Source organism: Fomitopsis serialis (genome assembly GCF_022376445.1).
Source record: "Fomitopsis serialis strain Sig1Antser10 chromosome Unknown B0H18scaffold_4, whole genome shotgun sequence".
NCBI lineage: Eukaryota > Fungi > Basidiomycota > Agaricomycetes > Polyporales > Fomitopsidaceae > Fomitopsis > Fomitopsis serialis.
Genome location: NW_025954964.1, coordinates 159,948 through 183,087, shown reverse-complemented (window position 1 = coordinate 183,087; position 23,140 = coordinate 159,948). Strand labels below are relative to the sequence as shown.

At 56.5% G+C, this 23,140-nt stretch overlaps 10 protein-coding genes across 10 annotated transcripts; 5 read left to right on the top strand and 5 right to left on the bottom strand.

Moving 5' to 3' along the window:
- Positions 1-116: 116 nt before the first annotated feature.
- B0H18DRAFT_975430 (uncharacterized protein) lies at positions 117-1,689 on the bottom strand. The gene is made up of 9 exons (XM_048044071.1): positions 1,439-1,689; positions 1,359-1,390; positions 1,216-1,304; positions 1,061-1,162; positions 930-1,009; positions 777-877; positions 686-721; positions 379-543; positions 117-326 (listed from the first exon to the last, which is right to left on the bottom strand). Exons 1-9 carry the CDS (start codon positions 1,621-1,623, stop codon positions 286-288), a joined length of 831 nt encoding a protein of 276 aa, XP_047898971.1. The 5' UTR covers positions 1,624-1,689; the 3' UTR covers positions 117-285.
- Positions 1,690-2,311: 622 nt separating this feature from the next.
- Positions 2,312-4,226, top strand: B0H18DRAFT_1173660 (sodium bile acid symporter family-domain-containing protein; the record flags this gene model as incomplete). The annotated part of the gene is made up of 5 exons (XM_048035914.1): positions 2,312-2,390; positions 2,435-2,584; positions 2,632-3,050; positions 3,110-3,469; positions 3,524-4,226. The coding sequence occupies 5 exons, from the start codon at positions 2,312-2,314 to the stop codon at positions 3,767-3,769; spliced, it is 1,254 nt and encodes a 417-aa protein (XP_047898970.1). The 3' UTR covers positions 3,770-4,226.
- Positions 3,854-4,856, bottom strand: B0H18DRAFT_1114095 (S-adenosyl-L-methionine-dependent methyltransferase; the record flags this gene model as incomplete). Its single annotated transcript, XM_048033067.1, has 2 exons — positions 3,854-4,596; positions 4,655-4,856. 2 exons carry the CDS (start codon positions 4,854-4,856, stop codon positions 3,854-3,856), a joined length of 945 nt encoding a protein of 314 aa, XP_047898969.1.
- Positions 4,857-6,576: 1,720 nt separating this feature from the next.
- On the top strand, positions 6,577-8,491 carry B0H18DRAFT_975403 (uncharacterized protein). Its single transcript, XM_048044070.1, has 7 exons — positions 6,577-6,675; positions 6,728-6,796; positions 6,858-7,614; positions 7,692-7,824; positions 7,878-8,024; positions 8,085-8,265; positions 8,318-8,491. Exons 1-7 carry the CDS (start codon positions 6,609-6,611, stop codon positions 8,338-8,340), a joined length of 1,377 nt encoding a protein of 458 aa, XP_047898968.1. The 5' UTR covers positions 6,577-6,608; the 3' UTR covers positions 8,341-8,491.
- On the bottom strand, positions 8,492-9,670 carry B0H18DRAFT_975397 (prenylated rab acceptor PRA1). Its single transcript, XM_048044069.1, has 5 exons — positions 9,503-9,670; positions 9,328-9,417; positions 9,236-9,266; positions 9,035-9,148; positions 8,492-8,941 (listed from the first exon to the last, which is right to left on the bottom strand). Exons 1-5 carry the CDS (start codon positions 9,545-9,547, stop codon positions 8,727-8,729), a joined length of 495 nt encoding a protein of 164 aa, XP_047898967.1. The 5' UTR covers positions 9,548-9,670; the 3' UTR covers positions 8,492-8,726.
- Positions 9,671-9,731: 61 nt separating this feature from the next.
- B0H18DRAFT_410704 (uncharacterized protein) lies at positions 9,732-10,162 on the top strand. The gene has a single exon (XM_048037960.1). It carries the CDS (start codon positions 9,842-9,844, stop codon positions 10,076-10,078), a length of 237 nt encoding a protein of 78 aa, XP_047898966.1. The 5' UTR covers positions 9,732-9,841; the 3' UTR covers positions 10,079-10,162.
- Positions 10,163-10,503: 341 nt separating this feature from the next.
- Positions 10,504-11,805, top strand: B0H18DRAFT_1114092 (uncharacterized protein; the record flags this gene model as incomplete). Its single annotated transcript, XM_048033066.1, has 4 exons — positions 10,504-10,727; positions 10,807-11,185; positions 11,224-11,362; positions 11,411-11,805. The coding sequence occupies 4 exons, from the start codon at positions 10,504-10,506 to the stop codon at positions 11,803-11,805; spliced, it is 1,137 nt and encodes a 378-aa protein (XP_047898965.1).
- Positions 11,806-12,198: 393 nt separating this feature from the next.
- Positions 12,199-15,222, top strand: B0H18DRAFT_975387 (uncharacterized protein). The gene is made up of 16 exons (XM_048044068.1): positions 12,199-12,411; positions 12,463-12,522; positions 12,547-12,553; positions 12,588-12,808; positions 12,841-12,905; positions 12,953-13,062; positions 13,117-13,355; positions 13,409-13,465; positions 13,550-13,672; positions 13,711-13,866; positions 13,924-14,346; positions 14,404-14,457; positions 14,504-14,662; positions 14,759-14,854; positions 14,881-14,950; positions 15,014-15,222. Exons 1-16 carry the CDS (start codon positions 12,313-12,315, stop codon positions 15,040-15,042), a joined length of 1,968 nt encoding a protein of 655 aa, XP_047898964.1. The 5' UTR covers positions 12,199-12,312; the 3' UTR covers positions 15,043-15,222.
- A 2,010-nt stretch (positions 15,223-17,232) lies between these two features.
- Positions 17,233-17,995, bottom strand: B0H18DRAFT_868867 (uncharacterized protein; the record flags this gene model as incomplete). Its single annotated transcript, XM_048039971.1, has 3 exons — positions 17,233-17,419; positions 17,477-17,564; positions 17,617-17,995. The coding sequence occupies 3 exons, from the start codon at positions 17,993-17,995 to the stop codon at positions 17,233-17,235; spliced, it is 654 nt and encodes a 217-aa protein (XP_047898963.1).
- Positions 17,996-19,377: 1,382 nt separating this feature from the next.
- B0H18DRAFT_975372 (Alpha/Beta hydrolase protein) lies at positions 19,378-22,983 on the bottom strand. Its single transcript, XM_048044067.1, has 10 exons — positions 22,838-22,983; positions 22,671-22,767; positions 22,528-22,614; positions 22,444-22,466; positions 22,237-22,392; positions 22,108-22,182; positions 21,616-22,058; positions 20,911-21,553; positions 20,242-20,833; positions 19,378-20,197 (listed from the first exon to the last, which is right to left on the bottom strand). Exons 1-10 carry the CDS (start codon positions 22,886-22,888, stop codon positions 19,848-19,850), a joined length of 2,517 nt encoding a protein of 838 aa, XP_047898962.1. The 5' UTR covers positions 22,889-22,983; the 3' UTR covers positions 19,378-19,847.
- Between the last annotated feature and the right edge of the window lie 157 nt (positions 22,984-23,140).

Sequence of the window (23,140 nt, the reverse complement as noted above, 5' to 3'; positions counted from 1 at the left end):
CCGTCACACAGCCTACACAGGCAGCGTCCCGTGACGACAACCTGTCACTCTGTATAGACGAGCAGGCCACGCTACCGCCGTAATACTATTGGGGCGAACAGTATGCCGACGCACATGATAGTCATACTATTACAGGCAGTAATACAAACATTACGCCCATCTCCCTGGAACGACGGGGATAGAGCTCGACAAGCCGCCGTCGATGGCGATGTTCTGACCGTTCACGTAACTCGCTTCATCTGTTATGGGCGTCAGAAATTTGTCGTCCGACTCCACGGCAGCGAGTTACGTACCCGATGCAAGGAAGGTGACTACGTTCGCGATTTCTGTACGGTCCTCATAAGTATTATCTGACGCTAAGTGTAATGCTAGACATACCATCCGCAATACCGTAGCGACCCATGGGGTTTAGCTGTCCGATCTTTGCGCCTGCTCCCTTTGAGCGCGCAAAGTTAAAGATGCCGGTGGTCATGCCGGTCTCTATGAGACCAGGGCACACCGCATTCACGCGAATATCCGTCTTCTGTAATGGTATACAGACGTCTGGGCCATATTGTTCACCCTGTCACGCGGCTTTGAGTATTCCTGTTGCACACAGTGGTTTGATACTTACGCAGCTTTGCTCGCGCTGTCTGTGGGCTGCGGTCAGACTCAACGGCGTTGAATGATATGACCAAGAGCTCACAATCGACAGTTCCCGCCCCGGAACGCAAGCCAGCAACTAAACGGAGACGAGGGTGAGATCAAGTGTTGCTTGTGTGACGTACCAAACCTACCAGACGCAGTCATGATGATACTGCCGCTACTGAGGTCTTTGCCGCGTGAAGGATTGGTCTTCAGCATTGCCTCTGAGCCATGCTTGACGGCAAGGAAGCACCTGCACGCGCTATCGTATGAGCCTGTTAAAGCTGCGTACGTCTCTGACTCACGACAACGTGTTGATCCTTAGCGTGTTCATGAACGACTCCGCTGTCGTGTTCTGCAAAGGTTCCTGAGTTGCGATACCAGCCTACCAATAGAGTCAATGGTGCTGGTTCCTGACATAGTACTGAACACTCACATTTGCGAAGAACACGTCCAGACGCCCTTCTTCCTGCAATGCCTGCTTACAGACACCAGATATCGCCGCTTCATCGGCCGCGTCAGCAGCTAGAGTGGTCGCCTGTGCGAAGGGTAAACGCCAAAACGCAGAGCGAACTGACATCGAGGACATACTTTGACATCAGGGTACTTCTGCTCAATTGTGGACTTGAGATCCGGCAGGTTAGTGGGGTCGAAGTCGATCAAGTAGAGATGCGCTGCGCCTGTGACATTGTTCAATGCATGTTATTGGGATATCGCAGCAACGTTTCGCGTACCTTCACGGGCGAATTGCAGTGCGGCGGCCCGTCTGCACAGGTGTCAATACACCACCCATGGCAGAGCGATGCTAACGTACCCGATACCAGCAATAGACCCTACGCCAGTGATGATGCACACTTTGCCCTTCAGCCTGTTTCCCCTCGGCTTCGCCTGGAGCTGCGACTGAATCTGCTCAAGCCGAGCTGCACTGCGACTCGCGAAGTCCCCGTCGGCAGAGCTGGTTACTCTGGCCGCAGAATAGGACGAATCTGGTTTAGACATTGGCACAGAGATCGACTGGCCTCGAGAATGCTATCTCCTAGGAGGTGGGACGAGCGCAAGTTGAGGTGTGCCATCGTGGACGCCGTGTTTATTGAGCATCAATTCGCGACGCTCAGCTGACCGGCGTTTCTTCCATTATAGGACGTTCGTGACGCCTGCATGTGATTCTGGTCGGTATAGTCGAGCAGTGGACGCAGAGACCGCCGGACTACTCACGACTGCGTTAAAACGAGGTCGGTGCAAAGGCAGAAGAGAGGCAAGTAAACGAACCACTTGCATTGTGGTATTAGTAAGTTATTCGCATTAACTATGAGTCGCAAAACGCATAACGCCGGAACACTCTGAGACGAGCTGCTCAATTCTCGATGAGTCCTACTACAATAAATGTGACCTCAGGCTGAGATGTCTATTCAGTTTATAATTGCGCTAACCATGTAAACGTCGCCAAGAACCAACTTGCTGAGAGCCACTCGAGAGTCGACAGGAGGGACGGGTCCATATTGAACGATTTTCCCGTTGGTACTGCGCTAGTCAGGATCGGGCTGATCGATCTGAATTTGACGGAGAAGTCCCATATTCAAAGTCGGCGCTCAAGCTGAACGAGCAAAGTGCGGATTGTCCAGCTCACCTTCGCGTCCTCCGTCCATCTCTGTCGATTTGACGAATCGCGTCAACCGAACAAGACAACATGGATACCTCAGCGCAGAACGCAATACCTGCGGAGTCGGCTGATGCGTCTGCGCAACTTGGACAAGACGCACCGACAGGTACGTGACAGAATGGATCTCATTTGCACGCGAACCAACCCCAGGCAAAGCCCTCGTCAAGAAGCTCAGCCTCACAGACAGACTCCTGACGCCTGCCATCCTCGTTGCAATGATCGTAGGCGTCGTCATCGGGGAGTTTGCCCCAGGGGTCCAACCCGCCTTCGACACTGCGCGATTTGCAAGTGTCTCCGCACGTACGTTCCCCGTTCCGCAAGCTACGCGCCAACTCACCATATTTCAGCCATTGCCATCGGCCTCATCGTCATGATGTGGCCCATCCTCACCAAGGTCCAATACGAAGCCCTCCCACGCATACTCTTCACGCGTAGCATGTTCGTGCACATCCTCCTCTCGCTCTTCCTCAATTGGATCATCGCCCCTCTCGTCATGCTCGCATTCGCTTGGGCGACGCTGCCTGACCTGCCTACCTACCGCACGGGCGTCATAATGGTTGGCCTCGCGCGCTGCATCGCGATGGTCATGGTGTGGAACCAGCTCGCGGGCGGCGACAGCAACTACTGCGCGGTGCTGGTTGTGCTCAACAGCGTGCTGCAGATTGCGCTGTACTCGCCGTATGCCGTGTGGTTCGTCAACGTCATGGGCGGGGCCGGCGCGGACATCCATGTCTCCTACGGCGAGGTCGCGATATCAGTACTCATTGTAAGTTGTATCTTTATCGCGCAGAAGTGGTATTGAACAAGAACTGCTTCACCATACAGTACCTCGGCATCCCCCTGGGCGCAGGCCTCCTCACCAGACTGTTCTTCCTCTTCTTCATCTCCCGCGAGTTCCTCACAACGCGGTTCCTCCCTCTCATCTCCCCGCTCGCGCCCCTCGGCCTGCTCTACACCATCATCGTGCTCTTCGCCTATCAGGGCCACCACATCCTGCACAACATCGGGCCCACCTTCCGCGTCATCGTCCCGCTCGTCCTGTACTTCAGCGTCATGTGGGCGGGCGCCTTCGCGCTCGTATGGTACCTCGGCCGGCGCGCGGCGGCGAAAGGACGCGCGGAAGCGGGGACCTGGAGCTATGAGATGGCGGTCGTGCAGAGCTTCACGGCAGGGAGCAACAACTTCGTATGTTCTCTTGTTTAGCTCCGGGAAGACGATGCTAAATAGGTGCTCTCGTAGGAGCTTGCCATCGCGGTGACCATAGCCGTGTATGGCGTCGGATCCGACCAGGCTCTCGCGGCGACGATAGGGCCACTCGTGGAAGTGCCCGTCCTTCTAGCGCTTACGTGGCTTGCGCTCTATCTCGGTAAGGTCTTGCAGTGGGGTGGCATCCAGCAGAGGGAAGGGACACCAGACGTAGAATTGCAGGAAGGAACGCCGACGGTGACCGACGAAAAGGACAAAACGGAGCTGGAACGAGTATGAGCTGCAGCTGTTACCACGGACATAAGGACTCGGACAGTGGAGGATTCAGCGAACGTCTGTTACTCACATGTGATTCATGCTATACTACTTCTGGCCTACCACTACGCGCTCCTTGTCCCAAGGATCCTTCCAGATCTCGATATTCTTCATATGCGCTTTTCTTTCCATGATCTCCGCGACCGCGCTTGCTTGTCCTTCCCCGACCTCGAGCGCCACGAGACCGTCACTCTTCAACAACGTCGGAGTAGAGCTCGCGAGCAAATCTGCGATCGTGTGATAGAACGTCAACCCTCGAGCGTCTTCGCGCATCTCCATCTCACCGCCGGCGGCGGGGTCGCCGATCAGCGCACGCGGGTCCTCCCAGTCCTTCACAGACGGTGACAGATTGTCATAGTCCTCCTTGGTGATGTAGGGTGGGTTTGACGTAACCACATCGTAGGGCGGGCGCAGACCGCACGCTGCTACGAACCCGGGGGCGCGTATGTTACCTAGCAGAGGCAAGAACGTGTTGCGCTTCACCTTGCCATATTGCTCAGGCAGTACAGGAGGGACGGCAATGCCGCACAAGGCCGCATTGTCCCGCGCCAGTTGGATCGCGGCGTCGGAGAGATCCACGCCCGTCGCATGGAGGGAGCCGCCCGGCAGCAGATGGCAGAGCAGAATGGGGATGCAGCCCGAGCCCGTGCAGAGGTCTAGCAGGGATGCCGGTTGTCTGCGCCACGAGAGGAGACGCTCCGACAGTCTGATGGTCCAGTCCTCCGTTTCCGGTCGGGGGATCAGCACTGGAGGGCGCGTGAGGAGATTGAGCGGTCCGAATGGCTGGGTCCCTGAACAGAACAGCGCAGATCAATGGCGAACGGAGTACAACGTAACGGTGACACTGACCTAAGATGTACTGCAGGGGCTCGCCTCTGACTCGCCGGTGAAGCATACTCTCGATGTCCGCAGAGCCCGAGAGCGTCGCATGGGACTTCTTGAGAGCTTCTTGCATCCATCGAAGCTCATTCCTGGCACCCTGTGCGCCGATTGACCGCTTGAGAAGGGCGAAAATGCGAGCGGCCACAGGTGGTAAGGATCCGGCGGGCATGATAGGGTGCTGTGCGCGTGTGCATGTGCGTGTAGAGCAATCCACTAAGTCACGTAAGTGCGCGAAAGGACACTGGACGGACACGTCGGTGAGCGTCCTGTCACAACTTCCGGGTAACGGGTGTTGCGACTCTGACAAATGTGCCGGTAGTAGTACCACCGACGCGCCTGCACCTCCGAGCCGACGACGAACTGATCTACGTCGCGTATACGTAGAAAAAGAAAGCACAGTCAGAACGGGGCTGTTCAACTGTGCCAGTGAAGATGTGGAGGACGGGATTCCAATGAGTCACTACGCTCGAGTGAAGTAGTAGCAGCCAGAGTCTGTGCCCATTATTTGCTATTTAGCATAAGCAGATCATGTCGTGACCATTGACCGGTGAATATTGATCAGCTGGATCCCCAGGCCGAGTCCTTCAATGTCCGTGGACTAACCTCGTAACTCCTACAGCCTTCCGAGGTTTCTTGGACGCAATCTTGTTATGCTAGACGTGGTGATACGCACAAAGCCTATTCTGTTTGCATGCGACCAGAGGGATCCGGGACTGGGCGCCGGTGCAGGTGAGGATGTAGTGACCAGTAGTCCGAGAAGAGTCCGATCGCGAGTTCTCGCGCTGGTGGCGCGGCCGGTGGGTAGCCGGAGAACGTGACGGTGGGTGTGACTGTGACTGCTGAGGCTTCTGACCCGTTCGGGCCGAAAAACTGACGCTGGAAAAGGTCGCGCGCTTCCTGGCGCTCACTTGACAAGTGCAGTGATTCGCGTTGAGTTCGCCTTCACATCCGCCTCCGCAGACACGACCGCCTCCACGCCCTTTTCTATGTCGCCCCCATGCTCTCCTCTCAGTCCTCCCTCGACGACGTCCGCAATGTCCCCACAGCGATAGCCCAGCGACCCTCTCTTGCCCCGTACCATACCGCCTCCTCCACGGTCTCCGACATCGACCCTACGAACGCAGACCCTAAGAAAAAGAGCACCGTCAAGCGGAAACGAACGCAGGACGGCACCAGCGACAGTGCAGATTCCTCGTCACAACCAACACGCACGCGCGACGGCCCTAAGAAGAAAAAGGCCAGTCGTGCATGCGCGAGTTGCCAGAAGGCGCATCTAACCTGCGACGACGGTACGTTCCATACTCTTTCTTACTTGAGTGTCGCATCATTCCCCGGAGTTGCGAAGGCCTACCCGCGGGGCTGTGTGGTGTTTCTACTGGTTCCCGCGGTACGCACCCTCGCAGTGGTACGACTTGCTTACCTTAAGAACGAACCTGGCACACCCCAGTGGTCTATCATTCTGACGGCAACTATCACTTCTTTGTCTCTTATGCAGTGCCGATGCTATCAATGTTACGGCTGTAAGAACATCATGTAGGTTGACCATGCAGTCGTTGTTTCGCCGCAGAGGTCCCATCGGCGACACTGTTCTCAGGCTCGCATGGCTTCGCAGGGGCTTTCTTGCGAGTTCCAACGCTTGCTAGCATCATCGCTTGGTACCGTTCGCCTGTTCCTTCTTCACAAAGCTTCCCTAGAGGCTAGCCTGACCGAATCGATGATGCGGTAGCCCCGTGCCATGTTCTAAACGTCACGAGCCTATGTATAATCAATTGCACTGACCACACTTCCGGAATCCCCACTCTTGAGTGCATTTTAGCTCGATCGTCTGATTGCCCTGTTTCCACTCCAAGCGTTTGCACGATTACTCAACAAGCATACTTGTCACGCAGCACGCCCATGTCAACGATGCGTCAAGCGTGGAATGGCTGACCAGTGCACGGAAGGCCATCGCAAGAAGGCTAAATACCTTCTGGACGAAGAGGAGCTCGGTGAGCCACACGCCTGCCACACTCTCTCCCTCGTTCTCATGATCTTCGTCAGATGCTATCAAACGCGCAAAGTCTGGCGAGAGTTCATCTAAAGGCCCCGAACCTGCACCGGTATCACAACGTAATGCATTTCTCTTACTCTCCACTGTCCAGTGCAGATAACAGACCGCTCGGTCGAGCAGCACCACCAGAACCGCAATACGCGCCTCCAGATCCCATGTATGCACAATACACGAATCAGGCCTCATTTGGTACCGGTTCAGAAGGCGCAAATCTCGAATACAGTATTCTCTCTGCCATCCTGGGCAACTCCCCTGACTCTAATTCTCAACCACCTGCTGGAAGTCCCACAATCAACCAAGCCGCCCCTTCTGCCCCCTACTCTACCCCTCCCGGTGTAGCAAATCTTGTTGCAGCACGATGGCCAGCAGAGGCCTACGCGGCACCTTCGCAGCAAGCCGCAGGGTACCCTCCGAACCCCGGCGCCGGCCCATCAAACTACGCCGAGCAGGCGCAACTTGGTATGCAGCCACCATCGACCGCGGCTGTGCCCCCCGCGCTTTCCTCCGAATATGGCGGGTATCCCTCGGGAACCGGGTTCACGCCAGGGCAAGGAAGACCGCCATCATTGAACGTCCCAGGGCAACAAGGACCCGTTGGCTATCCCGACTATGCAGCTCCCCCGGCCGCGCGAGCTTCCCCTTCATCACCTACCCAGCGGTTTGCGCCCTACGCGCAACGAACACAAGCCGTCGGCGCGTCGATACCAGGGGCCATGCGCCCTGAGCGCGGCGCGGCTTGGGCAAGTCAGGCAGGCTTTGGCGCGGGCTCGGCGCTGGCCTCGGGCGCGCAGGGCGGTGCGGGCGTGTACCAGGCCGTCACGAAGCCGTACGACTACACGGAGGGGTACCATTTCCTGATGAAGCATCTGCCCACAAGGTATGCTTGGTGTCTGTTCTCCATGCTCCGTTTAATGGTCGCGGGCGCTGTATGCTGACTCTGCCGCTCCGGGCTAGGTTCGAGAAGAACGACATCCTCCGGATCGTGCGCGCGCTCGCGATCTTCCGGCCGTCCCTCATCGCACTGCAGATGCCGTTGTCGGAGGAAGACGAGGTCTTCGTCGAGAAGTGCTTCCAGCGCTCGCTCATCGTGCGTGTCCCATCTCCGTTCGGTGTGGGACGATCCTGACGGGTTCTCTGCAGGAACTCGATAAGCTCGTGTCGTTCAGTGGCACGCCGACAGTGGCGTGGCGGCGGACGGGCGAGATATGCCTGGTGGGCCCCGAGTTCTGCATGCTCACGGGATGGGAGAAGGAGGAGCTTGTGGGTCGGCGGAAGTATATCTACGAGGTTCGCCGCACCATGCCTATTCTGAGCGTTGACGATATAGCTGACGCTGTATGTGCGCAGCTATTCGAGAACCAGTCCGTGGTGGAGTATTGGGAAAACTTTGCCAACCACGCGTTTGAAAACACGACACAGAGCGTATATTCACATTGCGTATTACTGAAGTCCTCTGGCGCGCCTGTCCCTTGCACATTCTGTTTCTCTATCAAGAGGGACATCATGGACCTCCCCAGCCTTGTCATCGGTACGTTCCTGATCTCCTCCACACATAGATAATGTGCTGATCAGCTGTGCAGGACAATGGCTGCCATTATTATGATCGTTCAAATTTCACTCAGGACACTCTGCATTCCGCATTTTATCTGTAACGCTATCTCGCTCTCGCTTCACGTCTGCTTTCCGTCAGTTTCCTTCATCCTCACCTTATTCGTTGTATCAGCCGCAACGCCCTATTTATACGCGCATCGCGTCGCTGTAGTCCCGGGTATTCTGTTGAGATCAAATCGAGAAGTGTATCTGCATGTACAACAGCTATTTGTGGCGCGTGGGCACGCAGAGAAGACCGAACCATCTACACGAACTATCCAACCAGCAGAAGAGACGCAGCGGTTCTGTCCGGGCTAGCTATACCGAAATAAATAGATCTGCCATCACGAACGCGGAGCTGTACCTTGCTCGCACAGCCACTGCACCGTCATGAGCCCACTACACCGCCTCCGAGACGGTCGCGTACTCGCTCTCGATGCCGGGCTCCATGAGGGAGGCGTGGCCGAGGATGAGGAAGGAAGACGCGCCGACGAGCCAGAAGAAGGTGCCGAGGGGCGAGGACCACCAGAGGAGGGGGACGCCGATGACGAACAGCCCTGTGTAGAGGGACTTCTGCGTGATGACTTGTTCACCCACTTGCATCGGCTCAGGTGCTGATACGTCCGAGCGCGAGGGTTGGGCGAGGGTTGGGAGTTATGGATGGTCGATTAAGTGTCAGGAGTTCAAGGCAGTAGGGATGCACGTACCGAACTTGTTGATGGCTGCGAAGCCTCCGAGGAGGAAGCCCAAGGAGATAAGCAAGAGCCAGTTTGTGAGCAGCGCGTACACTGCGAGCACGCCAACAATTACACCATAGTTGCCTGTGTTGCGGTTAGTACTTCGCAAGTCCTACTACGCAAGGGGTACCGGCACCGCCAAGGAAAGCAGTTCAACTCGACAATACATACCAGAAAAGTATCGTGTGTTGTAGGATATGCGCTAAAGAATGCACAGTTGTTGAGGTTCAGATACCGAATACCAACTGAGAAGGTCGACGTACCGAGGTGGCTGTGTTCAAGTCTGCAGGTTTTGAGATGCGGTGGTGGTCGAAGAACTCCCCCAACGGACGGAGTGCGCTAAGGCGAGTCTCCTGAACGAATCAAAGCCATCGAATCAGCATGCCGGCATGAGAAGGAGCAACCGCACGCAGCGTGACACGCTACAGCAAAACGCACCCGGAACGACTTGACGGTGTCAGTGACACGAAGGAATACCTCCATCGTTTCGGATTCGAAGGGACTGATACGCGAGGTGGGTGAAAGGGTAGTAGCAGCAGTACTTAGTAGTAGCGACTTTTGTAGTGTACAGGAGAGGGGAGCGGCGGGTTGGTGGGAGTCCGTATGTGAGTCGTGGAAGTTTGGCCGCGGCGTCGTGTGCCACCGCGTGCGCGCCTGCGGCGCAGACCGCGCAGCGTCCGCTTTTGTCCCATCCCGTCATTGTCCTCAGGTCCCATATTCACTGAGCCTCATCCTCTCTCCATTAAGTGCTCTGGGGCGTTGCTGAGAGACCACACAATGATACGCAGGGACCCTACGCTCATCGGGATGACCGATGCGGACGTGCAGCAGGTCCGGGACATGGTCGCTGCCAAACGCAAAGACGAACTCGCTCAGAAGTGGGCCGAGATATCAGACAAACAATACGCCGCTTTCGAGGCTGGCGCGTCAGCCTCCCAGCCGTTTGTCGCAGCGGAAGATGCTAAGAGGAAGAGAGAGGCGATGACGAAGGACGAACGCCTGGGACTGCGATGAGACCTGGGTGCTATCTGCAGAAATAACGGTGTGTTCGCTGCATGGCACCTGTATGTCGAAGTTGACGAACACATCTAGTCTCCGTCTATGACAGACTTGTATCGCTAGCTGTGGACGCGTCGTGCATCGTAATGTACGAGAGAAGGGTCGCAGCCAGTGGTGTCCACGGATATAATCCTCGTGAGTTTAACACGCTATGCAGAGTGACACAGACACAAGTCTGTCGCGGTGCAAGTGAGTCGATTTCGTATTGAATATGAGCGAGCGATTATCCGTGTTCCCCGCACATGGCCACAATGTGCACTGTTAGAACAAAGGGCTGGCACACGAGTCTTCGATAGTCTTGCGAGCGGCCACAATCATTCAGCCACTATAAAGCACGATCCCTCGTCCCGTCTGCCCTTCAGAACGTCCTTCCTTCTGCCATGAGTCCTCAACGGTCTACTACCAACAACGACTTGCTTCCATTACCTGACTTGCCCCCGGAGCTGGTCGATCACGTCATTGACCATCTCCGAGGGGATGCAGCCGCTCTCACCGCCTGCAGCCTCGCTCACAGCTCGATGCGCATTCGGGCGCAGTTCCACCTCTTCCGCAGTATCTGTGTTACACCTGCGCGGTGGCCCGAGTACGAGATCTTGGTCAAGAAGTCGCCACACCTCGGCTGCGCCGTGCGCTGCCTTCGACTCACACAACCGGTACCGCTTCTTCTCAAGCTGAACGTCCAGGATCCGTGTGGCTTCGCGCATTCGCCAAGCCCCAAATGACGAGGACGAAATTGTGCCTATGTTCCCGGCTGTTACGAAACTTGACCTCAAGATGGTGGATCAAACAGTCCTGTCTGTCCCGCTGCTCCGTCAAGTATGTGACCTCAACACAGTGGAGTCTATTCGCATGCACATCTGCGTCGTCCCCACTATGGCCTTCGTTGCAGAATTCATCTGCTCGTTCCCGCGTCTGAAGAAGCTCGCTGTCAGCGACCTGTTCGCCAGAGATACATTCGTCATGAAGCTCGCAGCCAACAAGGCTATCGACGGCCCTGTACCAACGACATTTCGCCCCTTGATCGAAACGCTGCGCTTCCCTTCGGGATGCACACTCGGAGAAGTCAGCTCGATCAGCTTGACAAGTGGTTGTTTAAGCAGTCGATGCACGCCCACTTGAATACCTTGGAGATCGTTGTCGTATGTCGAGAGGATGCGGCCACGCTGAGTGCACTCCTGCAAGACCTTGGACCTCGTCTCCGGCATCTTTACCTCGGGGTCGAGCAGATGAACGAAGACGGTAAGTCGCACGCTACAGATTTCCTCACTGTCGCTGAACACTGCGCAGCTTCTCTCAGCGACCCTTTGACGCTGTCGTACAACAGTGGCCTTCGCACCCTAGGGTTCTGGTGTCTGAAGCTGCACGGTGACGAGGGGAGACCGAGGCCGTCGCTCGCATGGGTTCCACGCCTTCTCACGGGATTGGGTTCCCCTGCGCTGGAGCATATATACTTCCGGCTTCGTGCAGGGGGTGCCTCAACAGCTGACCTCGATACGCTTGACTGGGCTGCGGTCAGTGACATCTTGTGCGAACGTCGGTTCGACGGGCTCCGGCGAGTCACTATCGAAGTGCTGCGAGGGCAGGATATGGTGGACGTGTTGTGGCCTTACATCGAGGAACGGATGGCTGGTCTGCACGCGAGGTCCATCGTGCGCCACACTCATGTCCCCTCGGGCATTTGACGATTGGAGAAAAGTCATAGCGGCTACCTTGCTACCTCCTGTCTTCTCCAACATCGACTTGGGTGCCGTGTTGTTTCTTGCCTTGTACAAATACTCAAGCGTGTCTCGTCTGTATGAGTCCGTTTGTGGCGTCGACGATCTTACGTCGTGTAAGTATTGCCACGCTCGAGCTTCTCTTCCCAAGCAACCTTTTTATGTGCGAGTCTCTACTTGGGCTAAGGACCGACAATGTTAATCGTCTCGTATAATGTATTCCTCTAGATGTTATTATTTGACTACTGCCCGGCTGCGTTTGCTACACGACGTTCGAGGTAAGCTGTTTGCCACCCAAGGCAGTCTGCCGGGAGAAGCCCGAGGGAGACGGATTTCACATGACACGTGCAGACGACCTGCTACTTTTGAATTGAGCAACCACGAGAGCTCGACCTCCACACCGGTATATATAACGACCTCAGCTCCCGCCCGCACTGCCTCCGTCGAGGCTGCTTGTTGTCTTCGACCACGACCATGTCCTTACCACTCCTCGTGAACGGTGCGGACTGCGGTCCCGTCAACCCATTGCAAAGTCTGTCTAAGACATTCGATCGTGATCGTGGCATTCAGCAGGTAGTTTCATGCTTGGAGAAGAGAGTACTCCGCCAATATACGTGATTACAGGACCATTTCGGTGCAGGTCGGCTGGCTCGTCGAAGAGGTGAGCATGATTATGCATCGGCTGTGAGCATTACTTATGTACTGTAGGTCTTCCGTTCGCAATACTCAGCCACGCAGGCTCAAGCCAGGATGCAGCGCGGTTCTTCTCTGCAACCAAACCTCATCTAGCCTCGCATCTCCTGCTCCTGCATTCGATTTCGCTGCGCTAATGCGGCATTGCCCTGGCCCATTCTCAAGTACCCGTTCTGACACCCAGAGGCAGCTGCCTCTTTCGTCGGTGTCTAATGCGTCATGGGCTGTGGACTTTCTGCAGCAGCCTGGCAAGCAGTCACCGGTGTCTCAGCTACCAGTGACCCAATCCTCAGCTCAGGGCAAGCTCAGTCACAGCAGGAGATCTTTCATGGCCAGCCACAGCAGTTTTCTCCTAACGGCATGACTTCCAGTGCGTAGGCCGTCACCTGGCTACGACCATGCAGCTCCTAACCACTCACAGATTTACGCTCATTCAGCGCAATGGGTTACGGCATGCGGGTATGATGCCCATGGCTGCTCCACCTTTCGCAGGACCCATGAATGCCCAAGAACCGGTGAATCAGATCGACGGTCTGTGGAACTTGATTCATGTATGACAGGGTACCGTGACTGACCACTCATTAGCTTCTCATTGGGAGCGCGAATTTCGATCCCAGGAAGCTGCCTTGATCCCCGCGGAGCAGCCACAGCAAGAGACATCCGCGCCCAGTCGGCCGCATGACGGAGACGAGCTTGCACGCATTGCCGGCGAGCTGGTGGACACTGTCAGGGATGCTGCGAACCCGAAGTTCAAGAACAGTGAGTTCCTGGGTCTCATGCGACAACTGCGGGATGGCGAGGTTGTCGTTGACGGCGACAAGATGGTATCGCGAGAGGAGCATCGCCCGACGCATCTCTGAGCTCCATGAGCGTGAAGGGAAAGGGCCGGGCAGTCGACCCTACCTCGTTCCATTCAATGTCTCCGGGCATGACTGTGCCGCAAGACTTTACGCCCTATGGGACATGAGGAACCGGACTGGGCTCGCCAGTCGCCCAACCTTCCTACACTTCCGCTCAGCCACTTGGGGATTTCCAGGAAAGCCCCATCGATGCCTACCTCCGGCAGGAAAACGAGGAGTATATCAAATTGCAGCAAGAACACGACGCCGTGCATCCGCCCGACGTCTCCTATGACTGGTGGGTCTCGCACCAGCGCCCGCAGGATGCGGACTGGGGCAGACTCAGAGGGATTGGGAATCCTTCGAAGCGACGGTCACCGGCATCCGGCCGCTTGCGCATTACCAGTTACAACCGCATAACCCGTATGTCCTCGGCGAAGCGTCGAGAACGCGACATCATGCGATGCACTCAAACGCCAGGAACTCCATTCTCGAGGTACGTCGGTGGATACTGCCTCCGTGATGCCGATGTAGCAGTCTAATTTTACACTAGAGCGTTCTCGAGCTAGAGGCTGCCGTACAGCGGGATCCCACCAATGCGTTGCGATGGTACGAGCTTGGCGTGAAACAGCAAGAGAACGAACGCGAGCAGAAAGCCGTACAAGCATTACGTCGTGCGCTTGAACTTGACCCTTCGCACTTGCCTTCCTGGCTCGCCCTCGCCGTGTCGCATACGAATGAGAGCAACCGTCAGGGGACGTACGCCGCCATTTACGAGTGGGTTGAACGCAACGAGCGCTACAGGGCCACAGTCGAGCAGTTCCGCGCATTGAACCCGATAGACGATGAGATGTTGCAAACCGAGAAATTCGCCACCTTGATCCAGTGCTTGATTGCCATGGCGCGGGGCGACCAGAGTGGGGAGATCGATGCAGACATACAAATTGCCCTGGCGGTCCTGTTGAATACTAACGAGGCACGTATCGGATAAATAACTTTACCGAAACGTTATACGCCGCTAACGTTACTTCAGGAATACGCCAAGGCGCGGGATTGCTTCAACACCGCGCTAGCGATACGGCCCGATGTGCGTCCTGCGATACAAGAAATAGCTATTCACTGATTCATCGCAGGACTGGCTACTGTACAATCGCGTGGGAGCGACTCTGGCGAACAGCGGGCATCCTGAGGATGCCTTACAATACTACTACCGCGCGTTGGAGTTGAATCCCGCGTACATTCGTGCGAGGTATGCTTTTCGCACCTTTGCCGATTTGCCCGCTGACAGCTGCGTCAGGTTCAACCTGGGCATCTCTTGCATCAACCTTCGGGTGGGTTTCCATTGAGTCATCAATTCAGTGTCCTCCCTGACAGCCGTCATCACTTAGCGGTACGATGAGGCGTCCCAGCACATCCTGGATGCCTTGTCATTGCAAGACAGCGATAGCGTGGATGAGGCGGCTGGCGGTGGCGATAAGCGGGGCGTCACTACTCTGACTCTGTGGGAGAGTCTGAAGACCTGCTGTCTCCAATGCAACGGCTGGACTTGGCCAACTTGTGTGACCGTCAGGACCTGGAAGGTTTGTCACTGTCCTCGTGTAGCACCATGGTCCGATGCTAATTGCGGCCGGTCCTCATGATAGCGTTCCGCTTGAACTTCCAACTGGCTTAGTGGGAATTGACAGGGCCTAGTGTACTGTACTTTCGCGCGCGGGATTGTGTGATACAATGGGAAGGATGTTCCACGTCTGGTATCTGAACCTGCATCGGTCTCGCGTCATCCCGATGTGAGGTAGCGTTGTCGATTCACTGGCAGATGCCGACACTTTTATGGCCGAGAAAGCACTGCACTGCCTCAATGTGACGAGAGCTACCGAGCCGCAGATCACAGAAGCGGTTCGATCCCGACACAGCTCTCGGGCGGCATCCATTGTGGTTTGTCGGTCCCGCATTCTGATATCGTTCGGGGAGGCATCAAATTCGCTTAGATTGGTCCTGATTGGATGCGTGACACGATGCCGAGGGGCTGCCCTGGCTGCCGCGTGAGTCGGTCCCGCAGATGTTCGCAGTGCACCCCGATCGCCGCAAACCCCGGCCAGCCACTGCGTTCTACAACACCTGCCTGGTTTGGTAGTAGCCTCCGTCTGTGGCGACACGTCGACGTTGGTTTCAGCGATTAGCAGTAAGGATGTGGCCACTCCATATCATAACAACTGCATCCCTTTGCACATTGCACAACGACAATAAGCTGACACGAACTGAATCGATGTCTCGTATTCACCACTTCGGGTTAGCAATGTCATCTTAGTAAGAGGTCCTTCGAAACTCCTCGGGAAGCAAGGACATGGGTGATGGTAGCTCACCCGTCATTCGTATTCTAGCCGCACGCATATATGATTGACCGCAGAGGCGAAGCACTGTGATGACAACTGCAATGAGACACTCGCTGTATGTCGCAGCATTCCGGCGGACCCGCGGGGTACGACACGGAACAGCAATGGTGGGAATCACTGCACTCTGTCCTCGGGGCTGAGGCGCTGATAGGCGAGGACCTTGCAGTGGACTCGGGCGGGATGCGGTGGCCTTGCGCAAGGCTCGGCGCGAAACATCTCCGCTCGGACACGTCTCAAGACCGCAATCACTGTGAGTGGAGGTCATGCTGTTCAATGCTACGTGACAACCTTGTATTCCTGTCAGCGTAGACTGACACTATAGCAGACCGCAATATTGTGGGCGAAGACCATAATGACCAGGTGTTCAGGCTACTCCGAATGATCACGAACCGCACAGGTCAAACTTGCGATGTTTGTGGATCAATGGTGCGTACGGAACTCTAGGACTCATTAGGGCGTACTGCCCAGTGGTGCGACAAGGGTGATGCCTCAGGCTCAATCGTGTACCACTCAGACCTTATGTAGCTAGTGAGCTCCACTTCCCGAGCATTCAATATTCAAGACTGTGACTAGATCAGTATACATAGGGCAAAGTATTCATGCGGGAGACGATAGACGTGTCTCGCATAGTCTCTTGTCCTAAGTACTACTGACGAGTCTCGTGTCAGCCTCTTGGCATATTCAACGGTCTTCCTGAACTTAACCCTCAGTCGGCGGGACGACATCATCGGAAAAACGAAATTGGCATGAAACCGAGGTGGCATAGACACGCGCATGTACTAATAGCTCGTTGACGAATGTCATCCTCCCGAGGCTTGTGGCTTCAAGAGATGTCTGCATCGGTGCCCCACAACGCCCGAAACCGGCCTCTGGGGGATCACCAGGACGAGCTTCCGCGCTTCGCGGACCGCCCGACCGGGAGCACAGCACGCAAAGACAGAGTATGAATGCTGTGCTCTTCGTTAGGGCTGACCTGATTGCCGCCAGGGCCCAAGATAGGGATGTATTCCCACATACTCGTGCCGCATGCATTCAGATCGTGGTTCGCCTTCCCGATCGAACGTCGCTCGCTCTCACCTGCTCTCACTGCGCCGCGCCGGAAACTTGAGGCCCCCGGGTTCGACGGACGCGCGCTGCGATAAACCGATAAGGCGTGCACGAGGACGCCGGGAAGACGTCGACTGGGGTATACATTGCGAGAGCTAGCAGGAGAGCGGCACAGCATACGTACAATATACACAAAACATGGCGAGAGGAGGCAACACAGAGACTAAATAGGCCCAGGCGCTGCCGTGCGTGCGATATACGGCACATCAGGCATGAATGGTCATCGCTCGCTGCGAGCGGTGGAGGTGCTTCGAGCGTCCCAATCGTCGTCCGCAGGGCTCAGCCGTGCGGCCATCGCAGCCGATTCAGTGGTCTCTCGGCACTCGACTGCCCCGTCTGAGCGCACTATGATGGACTGTGGATCAGTAGACTTCCATGACAGTTATGAGTAGACATACGGTGCCTCTGTCAGGGACGGTCAGTCTCAGGTGTCTCCGGGAGGGGATCGGACGTATACTTACATTCAAAGCGTCCAGACGACTGAAGGTCTTGCCACAACCGTGACAGACATTCGCCTGTGCCTTCGCAGTGTGTAGAGCTTGATGCCGTCTAAAACGCAAGCATGATCAGCGAAATGAGTAACACTACAAAGTGGATGAAACTCACTTGCAATCATGTTGCCGGGCGAAACCCTTGTTACACCCGGGCCACTCACACAGGAAAGGACGTTCCGCGGTATGTGAGCGCAGGTGTCCTGCGGGACATATGAGCGCCGTGATATTGGACAGCTGAGCGTTAGGCCGCACCTCTCAAATTAAATCTGCGAGTGAACGTGCTGCCACATCCTGGTACTGGACACACGAAGTGCGCCTCGTTGCGGCGTCTACTGGCACTCGCAGCTTGAGTGGCACTCGTAGTGACCTGCTGCTTCTCTACCTGCAGAATGGGAGGTAGACGAGGCAGACCCGCAGCAACGGATTGTGATCCCGACGACCCGTGCCCTCGAGGGAGAGAGGACAACGGTGCGAGAGTAGGTCGTGGCACTGCATGGCTTTGGTATGGCGAGGAACTCGGCGATCGCAGCTGCTCAGGAGAGCTGGTCCGGGCGTCTCGGCCCATGGCCGAACTTGGGATAATCGAAGGCAATGAGGGGAGTACTGGTGGTGTCGGCCGCGTCGCAGACATCGTAGGTTGCAAGATGGGCCATGTCCCCGCCCTCAGAGGAAAGCGCGACCCGGCGGCGGGCTCGTACGGGGGCAGTGTGTGGCGGCTCTTCAGCTCGTGGGTGCGGGCAGCGGGCGCTACTGAGTAGTAGTTCGCGCCGTGTGGCGCGGGGTGTGGACGATCGTCGAAATCGCTACTCGGCATGAAGGTTCCTGGCTGTGCGTACGAAGGCGGAGGGTAGTGGAGAGTGGAAGACGGGTGATAAGGGGTGAAAGCACACTGGGGATAAGTGGCATGCACGGAAGGGCCTCTCGAGGCGTCCACTTCCATCGCCAGACGTGACTGACAGCAGTGGGCGTCTGCAGATAACCGTTCTGATATTCGGATGCTTAGAGGACTGGCGTTCGTGGCGGAGGCAGTTGGTCAGAAGGGACAGAAGGGATGCTATTGACAGTTGGATGCCAGCGAGGCAGGCGTGTGGTCTGCGAGTTCTGCGGAGGAATCAGCCGTGCGGCGTGGAGATGCGAGTGGCAGGAAGGTCGAGAAGACGGGGTTCATATATATGTGGGTGCTTACCCGTGTATAGCAACCCAGGGCGAGTCGGACGCACCGTCTCTGATTGGGAAGCTGTGATGCGGCCGTACTGCCACTGCGACGCGACCCCCCGCACCGGCGCGGGCGGACATGCTCGCGCCAGAACGGTGTCTCCGAGCTGTCTTGTCTCTCCGAACACAAGTCCTCCCCTCCGCGCCAATCTCAGATTCCCAAATCGGGCCTGATGCCTCCGCCGGTCAATTCCACTCGCTGACGTAAGCAACGTCTCTGGGAACAGGACCCTGGCGTTCCTTTTGACTTGACAGCCTGCACAGCTCTCCTCGCCAGCTACGCTAGCTGCGGCCTAGCGTACCACCGCAGATCCACCACCCACAACCAAATACCCTCCTGGCTCGCGACCGCGGTGTACCAGGGCGACCGAGGGCTTCCGCGCGCAGCGCTGAAACGCTCCCGCTCGGACCCAGGGAGAAGCCTATCAGCGGGTGTTCCAGTTCTGAGCCGCCCGAGAGTACCTCGGCCCCCGCGAGCGCCCCCTTGCATATCTGACAGGACAGCCAGTCGCTATCCGGCGAATGCAATCTGATACGAGCATTCAATTGACGAAGCCTGCGTTCACCCACCCACAGACCGCACGCGAAATAGCGTTCACACAGCGCCGTTGGACAGCGCTGGCCGCGCTCACAGTCGGTGACGTGAGTGATCTGTGGCGGTACCCACCACGGCGGTTCGGTACAACCACAACAGATTCTAGCGGTGTCGTGACTATTCCCCGTCGCACTGCGGTGCCCACTGTGCCAGAACAACGCAAACAAGACTGCAGGTGGTTGCGGCGAACATGCAATCACTTGCACACAGAGGCTGCGCGTGACGTACGTGTGTATTTTGTTCTGGTCGAAAGACCAGGTCTTCAGGGCCAGCTGAGCTCGGATATTATTCAGGTCGAACAAGACCGTCTGTTACGGTCACCCGGTTCGCGACACCTCGCCTACTCTGCCAATTAATTCGGCAGTGATGACTTCAGTCTCGGGCGCGACCGCTCACGTCAACAATGCACACTTGGGTGGAGTGTGTCGGCTCGCTGTTCCCATCAGGATTGCACCGTAACCGGCAGTGTCGAGGGCGAGCCAGAATACAGCGGGTGGCTGAGGTATTAGAGTGTGGTCAGCCGATGCGGAATCGGGACCACACTCGTCAAACCGCACATAATCCAATTGCAAGAACAAACATACAGTAACAATACAGCTGTGTTACAGTAGCAAAGTCTACTTCAGGGTGTCCGTAGAAATCAGGTGCGAATCGAGCAGTCGACGCCTCCTCATCAGCTCTGACTCTGAATTATCTGACCGGCCTTGCCCGGTGTTGATGCCTTGCTGGACGGTGAAGAGTCCCGGCGTGCCTTTGCTTGACCGACAGGGACCGTCTGTCCCAGAAGGTCGTGTAAGAGGTCAAACCGCGGCGTGGCGGCAAGGGCGCCCTCTGCGGTAACGGCGTCTGCGTCGTCGGTGCGACTGTATGACGAGGTCTGCACTCGGGTGTCCCTGTCCTTCCCCGACGCGGCCTGTTCCAGATTCTTCCGCGGTGAGGTCTTGTTCTTCTCCGAATCAGTCTCGACAAAAGATGCGGGTGGCGATGTCCTCTTCTTAGGCAAATCGTCAAGGCGTCGTCTGTCTCCGTCTCTGTTGTGTCAGCCTCCGTCTCCGATGTAAGTGAACTCAGTCCGTCTCCTATCGGTGGGAGCACCGGACGTCTCGACGGCGAGGGGCGTTTGACGCCCACCCTCGACGCAGTGGCTCCATTATTGCGTCTGGCCGCGGCGCCCGACCTGCTGCCAGCATTCGTGAACGCCTCGTCCATCCAGTCAGCCATGCTGTCAATGACAGTGCGCGCCTCCGGCAAGAGCATGGGCATCTGGAGAAACCCGTGGCTCCACTCCGAATAGATCTGCATGGTGACCCAGTCTTCGTCTCCCTGCGCGGCGAGCATGTCTCGCTCACGCCGCAGCGCCCGCAGCGCCTCCTCCTGGCTCAGATGGTCCTTCGAGAGGATGAACGACTCGATAGACTTGGCGCCCTTCCCTGATAGCGCGGCATCTAGATCCCTTCTGCGTGCACGCTTGGCTTCCCGCACCCGCCCTGCGAAGATGAGCGTGTCGTCGACGAACGGGTCTTTCTCCCCGCACGCCATGAGGATGGGCGGGAATTGCGTCAGCAGGTGACTGGGCGCTTTGATGGGGGACAAATGATAGTCGGTCGCGAAGTCGGGATTGCGGTGAGGCCCGATGTACAGAATGGCCATTGCGCGCATCTTTATTTGTAAAAAAGGAATGGTCAGCATATCAGTCCCTCAGCGGCGGGCGCAACTGAGACAAGTAGTGAACGCACCATGCTGGGGGAAATGATCCGATCGGAGAAATAGCCAGTACGGCTTGTCATGGTGAGCCTCGTTCCCAACTGGACGTGTTCTGACGGTTCTCCTTGTTCGGGAATCGTGGCATCCGCCTCGCGCTGCTGTTGCTCCAGGACTCGTTCTTCGACTCGCGGGTGAAAGCGCACTCTGGCCTGCAGGGGCATGTCTTCCTCCCTGGTGCTGCTCACATCCGCGCTGTCCTCAACATCCGCCATCTCGCCGGCCTCAGCATCAATACCGCGCTCTTCGGCATGCCCCCGGCCCTTCAACGATGTAGAAGATGTCGTGGAATGCCGAAGCGTCAGACTGGACCGCTCGTCCGTCGGCGACGCGAGCTTTCGCAGCGCCTCTCGCCAGCTGCGGCGTCGGCGAATGCCCTTTCTGTCGCCGACCATTGACAGAGGGCTGATGTGTCTGAGATGGTCTTTTTGCGCGGCGAGATCGGGGATGTGGCCAGATGACTGCTCGGACTGCAGCACACGCAGGTTGTCAGGAGCCATCCAGGACGTGAAATTGAAGTCCAGTGCGGGGTAGGCGAACACGAGCGCCTTTGGGAGCGGCAATGCCAGCTGCGACTCCAGGATCTTGACCATTACATTGGCAGCAACGTGGGCGCCCCTTATTAGTCGGAGCCCGTATGTGAGCCAGCCCGCTACGGCATACTACGAGAAGACACTCACGCGGAGTCTCCAGAGATTATAATGTTCAGTTTGTGGCCAGCCATTCCGATGACTTTGCCACCGGATTCGATCAGCATTCGGTAGACATCAAAGCACTCATCAATGGCAAATGGATATGGATCTGTCAACGCTGTGAGCTGACATTTGCCCCGCAGTGAACGGTGTCTTACACTCTGGTGCCTTGCCATAGTCGATCGACAAAACCGGCTTTCCTGTCCGAACGCCCACATGCGGAGGCGCTCCTCGTGGTGCTCGGGTGTCATCGAAATGAAACCACCTCCGGGGTAGTCGAGGATAAGGTCGGTCGCACGCGCCAGTTGATGCACTGGCGGGGCGAAGAACAACCACGCAGTGATCGGCCTGGTGCACGTGGAGTCATGCGGCCTAGGCAGGACGATTTTCCGTCGGATGGTCATCTTCGGGAAATACGTGAAGAAACGCAGCTGTGAACTGGATTAGCATGCGTGGTTCAAATGTGAAGCCACCTGACACCGACGTAGGGATTGGTGGTCTTCTCCCAGTCGTCCGAAGCATCTCAACGGTAGGCACCGCACGATATTTGCGCAGCTAGGAAATGTTGCTTCGTTTCAGTTGCTTGAACTGCATGTTAGACTGGCGTACCTTCTCATCGGCTTCATTAGCATAAACTAGGTAATACATGGCAAATACAGCAGAACACAGGTCCTTCAGAAATTTGGGACGTATTGACATCGCCGTTGCGAAGCCAGCATCGAGTGCTGTGGATATCCATGTGGCGCGATAATACGATCGCGAATACTAGACAACGGTGAGCACGGTAGTTGGACGACCCCGAAACATGATACCTACCAGATCTGCGAGAGGTTCTGGAGCTATAGACAGAGATTCATGCATATCAGTAACAGAGGAGGCTGTGGTGCACATGTGGCGTGCCTTGGAATCCAAGAATCTTGTCAAGATTCCGCACAGCGTAGACCCCGGTCAGGGTGCTCACGACCAATTGCCATGGGGTGAAACGTTCTGTTCAAGGTACTCGTCAACGGTCGTCTTCGTTTGCGACGAACATAGCAATGTACCAAGTGCTCTGTTGGCACGTCTGAGCCACAACAGGCGTGGTCCGCCCGGGTTACCTTGAAGAACTCTCCATACCCAGAAGATAATGACAAGAAAGACCTGGGCGGTCCAGATTTGGTCAGCTGTGGCTGCAATGTGGCTGAGACAACGTGAGGTGCACTGCACCTACCTGAACTCTCTTCCACGATGGACTCGGCCTACCCAAGAGGTGGTCTATCATCTGGTCGTGGTGGTTCGAAGACAAGAGCGAGGCGTTCGTCCGTGCACCGCATGCGCATTGTAATGCACACTGGTGCCATGGTACATGGTCTGAGCGGGCGCATGTGATTGTGGCGGCCACGGAGCTTCTAATAATGGAAGCGCCTTGCACCCATTTAGCATGCTGACGTAACCGTAAACATCGAAGGCTTGGAGGAGGAAATACACGCTCCGTGTGCGCACGCTGATGTCAAAGAAGTGTGTCTGTGGTGGT